This window comes from Camelina sativa, chromosome 11, assembly GCF_000633955.1.
Source record: "Camelina sativa cultivar DH55 chromosome 11, Cs, whole genome shotgun sequence".
Lineage (NCBI taxonomy): Eukaryota > Viridiplantae > Streptophyta > Magnoliopsida > Brassicales > Brassicaceae > Camelina > Camelina sativa.
Window position 1 is genome coordinate 24,191,802 of NC_025695.1, and position 7,864 is coordinate 24,199,665.

Here is a 7,864-nt window from a genome sequence, read left to right on the forward strand (position 1 = left end):
CTGTTTCAATCATTCAGTTTCATTTGCATCTAGTTGTTAGTTCTTGTAGTTTATTTTCTGCATTTTACATTTTCTTCCTAGGATTGTTAGTGACAAACAATCTTTACATTTGTCTTAACTTAGATTCATATGCATATCTTAATTGTTCACAAACACTCATTTAGGATTGATACCTCTTGTACTGCAATAGCATAAGAGGAATTGAAACACCCACCCATCATTCCATTCATATCTCACCATTGCATACATCATCATTCACACACCACAATATAAATCTTGTTTCATGAGCCATATTGACTACTCCTTTAATATATTAGATGATATAGTTTTAGTTTACTTATTTTGAATAAATTAAAAATCCAAAAAAGTATCATCAACAATAAAGAGATCTATATAATTTTATTCAAAATTCAGATGATGATTATACTAAATATAATAATATTATTTAATTGTTTCATTATTTTTAAAAATTATGAATTTAATTTAAAATCGAATTATTTTCAAATTAATATTAATTTAATTTATAGTATTTGAAATTAATTTATTTACATAATGTTTAAATAAATTAATGGATATTATGGTAAAGATTTAATTCAATATTGTAGTTTTAAATTACTATAAAATTGAATGTATATTCCAACTTTCTTATAAAATTTAGTGTATTTCCAAGATTCGTGTTTGAAAATTTTAGAAAACCTCTTTTGGAAATTATAGAACAATCTAGGCTTCTTGTATTTGAACAAAATCTACGATCAACAGTTATGGACTGGGACCATATCTTATAGATTTCAGTACTTAACAATTTTCTTAACAAACGATCAAATAAGGAATGTCTCTAGAATTAGTAGGATTGATGTTTATTATTCATGTAATACTGGAAGAGAAAAATAAAAATTTCATGTTACAAAGCAGAGATATGACAATACTCTATAGGTAAATATCATGTCATTCATTTTCGCTTAAGCAACATAAAATAGTTCACATGTTTCTTACACTCTTTAAAATCAATAGGATACTTGGTGAGTTTCTTAGCTAAACGATCAAATAGCTCATCGACCACACCTTGACCGAAGTGTTCTTTAATGATCGTATAGAAAATAGCTCTAAACATGGAAGTCATGAACTTGTTGGATAATGGGATATCCTCCAATGGATGACTTATAATTTCCATCATCTCCAAAGTAAAGCTTCTATATTGCTCAATCTCTCTCTGTAGTTCACTAAACTGCGGAAAATACACGGGAATGCTGAACAGCTCAATCGCTTCCACGCTTGTTACACCCTACAATGGAAAACACAACTACTTTACTAGCAATCTCGCATTTATCATTGTATTATTTATATATTGCTAAATCATATTAAAAAGATGCTAGACATATAAATAACATAAGAAAGTGACTGTAAAATTTTGAATTAGGAAATCTCTTGAAGTCCTTGGATTAATTGTTCTTACCAATTTAGCCATATCCATAAGACAATCACCGATCATGTCTACCACCATACCCTGCCATGTCTCAAAATGGGGGACACCATCAGGCAAACATTGTCCTAAAATAATCATCAATCCTTCTGGAACAATTTCTTCGGCTCTAGCTTCAAGAAAACCCCTCATGTCTTTTGTGAACTGGACCTTGTAAGCTTTTGTCACATCTTCTATTAAATTATTACAATGGATGTAATATTTGTTCCAAGCCAGAGATTTCTTGTCACATACATGTTCAGGGATTTCTGAAAGCCAGTGAGTCGCGTAGGAAGTATGACCGATGTGGATGCTGTTTCTTGGTAACACTCGGCCATAGAAGGAGCCTGGAACACCGAAAGAGAAATATTCTCCTTTAGAGGAAGGAGGTTGGGTTCTAAAGAGTGTGTTGAAGTCATTGTTAGGCTGATCATTGAAGAATACTTGGAACTCAAGAGGGACAAGACGATTTTCATGGGTACTTTTCACACCGTCAATGATATATTGAACAGCATGAAACGTGTTAGGTCCAATAGAACAACCAAAATCAGCAATGTTTAAAGTATTAAGATCAGACTTTAAATTCAAGAGATCAAATTTTTCCAAGATGTATCGCCTTGTTTTTTCTTCATTGCCATCTATACATGCTTTCTGTATCAAGAATATAATATTAAGTAATTAACATGGATTTATCCCCAAAAAAAATCTCAAGATATGGCTGAATTCGAATAACATGACATAACTTAGTATGAAGAATAAAATAATCCCAGTCATATATTCACATCAAAAAATAAAGAGAAATTACGTAACATACTTGATATGAAGAATTATAGATGTAACTGTGTTGATCGTCACCGCTGCTCATCGGGTACGAGTGAGAAGACGTTGACATTGCTCTGTGTTTACTACCCAAGAGCTCAAAATATTTAAAAGTTCGCTATGTAAGTTTGAATATTTGAGTAAAGAGATAAATGCAAGATTTATATATAAGGAAGTTTGGAACAATTCTACATTCAATAAGTCAAATGTGAATCGAGAATAAATAAAGTACTAAGTCGGTAGGTAGACAGGTAGTTAGCAAGAAACAAAATATATAAGTACGACAAAAAAAAAGTAATGATGCACTGATATGACATATTATTACCATACAAAAGTTTGGTATATCTTCAATTTTGTATTCGTTAATTGCTTTGGTTGGTGACCAATTGGTCAATAAAATAACAACCTGAATATAAATGAAAGGAATATTGATTAAAAGAAAGAAAAGATGCAGAGAAAAGAAGAAAAATATACAAGTACGATAATGTTAACTATTAGAACATCTTACAATATATTATTTAATATAATATTAAAATATACTTTATTTAAAATAATATAAAAGAATTTCAATTTTTGTTCTTTTTTTGCTCCATTTTTGTTCCACAATTCATTTGAAGAAGAATGGTGAGAAATCTAGAGGAAATGATAAGCCACACTTATTGACAAAGATATCGACGAGAAAAACCTAATCAAAACCAGCCATGTAGAGTTGCCAAGCTTATCTCTACGCCTGGTGATTAGAGCCCAAACACTAAAATTCAAGCCACTTATGTATTTATTTATCTTGAGAATGTATAGAAACATCTACTTATCTGCTAATCTAACTGAATAAGAGTCAAAACTTGTTATCTTGGTCCAAAAAAAAAAACAAATGCTACATGGAAAAGACTAAGAGATAGTCAAAAGTCAAGCAGATCATTGAAAAGTCTACGTTTCTAATGCTTTTTAAACATTTAAAAGGCACAAGTTTAAAAGACCATCGACAAGCTCAACTGATTCAAAATCCAGAGGAGGTGACTTAAAAACATTGGAGAAAATATATCCCTCGTTATCATAAGCTCCATATAAAACCTTAACTCGTAGGGTCCTCTCTAGGACTCAAGAGGACCGTGGAAGTAGCACAAAAACGTCCAAAGACTCTGAACTTTGTCGCGGTTCTCACTTTTGCACTAAATTTAGCTCTCTCTCTTTCTCTTTGTGATCTCTGGCGGTCTGGCCCTGATTGGTTGGTGCTGTAGAGTCTTTCCACAACCACATTTTGGTTCACAGCTACAAGCCACTTATGCATTTATTTATCTTGAGAACGCTTAGAAAAATCTACTTATCTGCAACTCTAACTGAAGAAGAGCCAAAACTTGTAATCTTGGTCGAAAAAATACAAATGCTACATGGAAAAGACTACGAGATACTCAAAAGTCAAGCAGGACTTTGGAAAGTCTACATTTCTAAAGCGTTTTAAACATTTAAAAAACACAAGTTTGATTGATAAAAAATCTGAGATTTGCTAATCTCGTTCGGTTCACTTAGAGCCCTGTTTTAAAAATCCCCGCCTATCACCGATTACGTCCCGCAAAATCGCTATGTCCGTCCTCTCTGCCTCGATTAATGACTAATCCCCGCCTAGCATCGATTATCCAATTATACCTGACTAATTTGTTTATAATCCGTCTAATCCGATTACTTTCCACTTAATATTGTATATAATAATTATTTTTAGTTTTAATATAAATCAAATATGTATTTTTTTTTTGTTATTTAGACATTTAAATTAAGAGTTTTATGATGTTTACGGTAACTAATGTACAAACTTTTAATGAAAATCATAAATTTTCGTTCAAAATTACGTTTTTATGTGTTTATCGTAATTTTAAAGACAATACTATATTTTTATATTTTATTTGATATTTTTATTTTAAGATAAACAGAATTATACATATATTTAATAGTATATATATTTATTTTATTATTAATATAATAAAATAACCCTAAAACTAATCCCCGATTAATCCCTGTTTAATTTCTGATTTTCTCGTTAGGCGTTAGGCCCACTCCAACCGCCCGACTAACGCCTAGCGATTTCTAAAACAGGGACTTAGAATATCATTATCGCCAATCTCTCCCACGAAGAAACTTTTCAATAAAATAAACAAAAAAATAGAAAAGAGATGAAAGAGAGTAAACATTTCTCGTATATCATAAGAGACAATATCTATTAGAGATAAAACTAGAGATATGTTGATTTGAATTTGTGAATACTTTTTATTGTGGTTTATCAAAATCTTTTAAAATTTTTTGATTATTCAATTCATCAATAATTGAATACAATAGGAGACATATACATAATAAAGCATAAAGCCCCTAAAATATAGAATATTATAGAATAATTATATTTAATAAATTAAAAGATAATATTAATAGATATTTGGACAATACCTACATGATTTTTCTATTGATCGGTTGAAACCTTTTGCAACAAAACACAAATTTTTAATAAATAAATCATATAAAGATATTATTATTACATTGCTTAGATACTTGAATGGGTCTCTATCTGGAGGAACTGCTCTTCGAACAACTATTTACCATTAGATAGATGAGGATGGCAGGATCCTTAAAAGTTAGGCTCTCGTCGTGGTATCCATCGATTCTAGGTACTACAAGAAAATAATTTATCACAACTCCTTCGCAAATCAATAATTGCAAAAGATTTGCAAAACACCAAAGTTTCTTGCAAATCGTGTCTCGTAAATCGACAAAATTATAAATCACTCGCAAATTTTGCGAGGAAAATATCTTTTTGCAAAACCCATGCAATTTGCTAGGAAGAGTATTCCTCGCAAATCTCACATACTGCACGAGAGACAAATGAAATAGCTAATCTCATGCAATTTGCGAGAAACTGAATCCCTATCAAATACATTGCAAGCTACGAGATAGTAAATACCTCGCAACTTTTGCGACTACTTTGCAACGTTGCATTTAATCTGCCTACAAATTTTCTAGGCCAATTTATTTTATTGCGTTTATTAGTTTTTTTGTGAATAATAAAATAAAATCGAATTTAAAAATAAAATTAAAATTAAAATAAAACTTCAAATATTTCAAAACAAAAAATTGTCTTAAAAAGAGATAGTTTTTCAAAGGATTCACAGAGACTTCACGTTTTTGGTCCCAGTTCCGCTACCGGTGTTGGTTCTGAAAGTATCCGACCCTTTTTCTTGTTTTTAAGACAATATTAAACTAGTGATCTCATACTCACTAACATCCTAACCCCAAGAAAACTCAACAGCGGAAATAATCATCATCAAACCAATAACATCAAACCAGCAATTATCCAATAACTAATAAACAGATGATATATCATCCAACAAATCTAAATAACCAACAAGAACCAAGGAACCAACAATCCTATAAAACATTCTAAAGACTCTACTCTAGAAACCTAACAAAAGCTAGACATCAACCAATCGAGCCACTAGAACATCCTCATCTTCATTTCCTTGATTCCACGATCATACTTTGTCTTTACCTGCATCACAAACAACAATTGAGAGCATGAGTATTAACCATAAAACAACCACAAACATGCAAGAAATAACCAAAAACAAACATAAAATAAGCAAAACAAAGGACTCTCATACCTATATCAGCCATGGTCATGCACTCACCTCTAAAAAAGGAGAATACCAACCAACTAATGATGAATCCAACACCCCAGAAACCTTCTAACAAGCCTCTTGCCCCGGATCTTCACTCCCAAGAACACATCAAACAAGAAAACAAGAACATAAGCTTCAAGGTATAGACTTCAGGATCTCTCGGTAGTTTTTAGGGAGCGTTCTTTCTCTGGAGGCGAAAGTAGGTTAAAACTCAACCCAAACATCGACCTCCCTCGTTAAATACGACCCCTAAGTTTCCCAAACCTAACCGATCAAACCGAGAGACCTGAAATCAAACTGAACATTCGGTCACCAATGGTGTCGAGCGACACCATTCACGGTGTCGGTCAACACCCCTACCAAAATTCTAAACTTTGTGTGGGAGGATCTCTCAAAAATATGACATGATTAAGGGTGCCTCAAGCATATTTCAGGAATAAAGAGGTACCGGAGCCTAGATACCTGGGTTTTGCTGAAGGAGAGGCCAAAGTATCGTGGTACATATTTTGAGGTGAGGTTTGTTGAGATACAAACAATGTCCCACATCTGAAAATTAGAAAATAAGTTTCTAATATATAAGCCAAGACCAACTCCAATTAGTATGAGGCCTTTTGGGAAGGAGCCCAATAAGAAATCCGTGCGGGCTTTGCTACCTGGGCCCAAAGCGGAGAATATAATACTAATATGAGAGTTGGCTTGGGCTTGGAAAGCCCAACATGAGGTTGCGTTGTAAAATGGGCACCGTAGAAGCAAGTGGTTGCACATTCTACGGTTGGAGTGTTTTGGAGCCATTGTGGATGGAACTCGACTCTAGAATGCCTTGGTGAAGTATTTCCAATGATATGTAGGCCTTTCGCTGCTGATCAAAAGGGGAATGCAATGTACTTAGAATGTGTGTGGAGAGTAGAATTCAAGTGGAAGGTGAACTAGAGAGAGGAGCGGTCGAGAGAGCTGTGAAGAGGTTAATGGTGGATGAAGAAGGTATTGAGATGAGGAGAAGAGCTCTAAGTTTGAAAGAGAAACTCAAAGCCTCTGTTTTGGCTGAAGGAACTTAATGACTTCATCAAAACTTTGTGAACTTATAAATATGTAACGAGCTTATACATTGAATCAAACACGAATCCCTGATAAAAAATTTGGGGTAAAATTAAAAATTTGGCAATTGGTGTGGTTTGGGCTATTTACATGATATCATTCGGAGCAGAGGCTACATTCATCTGAGAATCTTGTCACAGGCTACAGTTGCATCAGCTAAGGTCTATTGTTGTCCAAAGAGACATCAGATTGATAACTATAACCAGATTGAAGAAGAAATCGAAAAGATTATCACAAGGGAAGATGATAATAACCCCTTATGGAGAGGATTGTATGATAAGCACAAAGGAGACAAAGAAGATACTGGTTCGTATAATCGTATTGCTCACCATCAAAGAGTGAGCTCAGCGGCTCTTTAGGTAAAGAACATTTCTATCTTTATTTCCTTAACTTGGTTTTGTTACATCATTTGCCTTTTATAGGTATTACATTATTAGGGTTTTGCTCTATGATAGCTCATTAATCCTATCAAATCTCACATGAGTCAAGACACCCAAATCTATTGGTGAGTGCTATTGGTTCTGTACAGTCCACCTTTGATTTGCCTTTGTTGACTCTGGTTTCGTCTCTTTCTGCAGGCGGTAGCCGTTGCGAGCTTGATGAAGGATGTAAAGAAGAAGACTTTATTTCCTTGTTGAGCTTCGCTAAAGTGTCAATGGGCTTCTGCAGTATTGGAGTGTTAATGGACTGAGGCAATGTAGAGTACTTTAACCTTTCTACCACTGCAGTCAAAGCCATCTCTTCCACTTCTTCGTTCATTGTTTCACTCATGGGGATCTGAGGAGCTCGAGCTGGAACCTGAGTCGATCAGTCTGTGTTCTTGACCGAAGAG

The 7,864-nt window shown here is 33.6% G+C and overlaps 1 protein-coding gene across 1 annotated transcript; it reads right to left on the minus strand.

Annotated features, from left to right (window-relative positions):
- Positions 851 to 2,448, minus strand: LOC104724157 (probable S-adenosylmethionine-dependent methyltransferase At5g38780). Its single transcript, XM_010442604.2, has 3 exons — positions 2,274 to 2,448; positions 1,454 to 2,110; positions 851 to 1,282 (listed from the first exon to the last, which is right to left on the minus strand). Exons 1-3 carry the CDS (start codon positions 2,349 to 2,351, stop codon positions 950 to 952), a joined length of 1,068 nt encoding a protein of 355 aa, XP_010440906.1. The 5' UTR covers positions 2,352 to 2,448; the 3' UTR covers positions 851 to 949.

Bases quoted from the DNA above. Each gene is read 5' to 3' on its own strand.
- LOC104724157 (XM_010442604.2), bottom strand. From the start codon at position 2,351: ATGTCAACGTCTTCTCACTCGTACCCGATGAGCAGCGGTGACGATCAA. The intron at 2,111-2,273 runs GTATGTTACGTA...TTCTTGATACAG, and splicing joins TCTATAATTCTTCATATCAA to AAAGCATGTATAGATGGCAA. The intron at 1,283-1,453 runs GTAAGAACAATT...TTTCCATTGTAG, and splicing joins TTATGGATATGGCTAAATTG to GGTGTAACAAGCGTGGAAGC.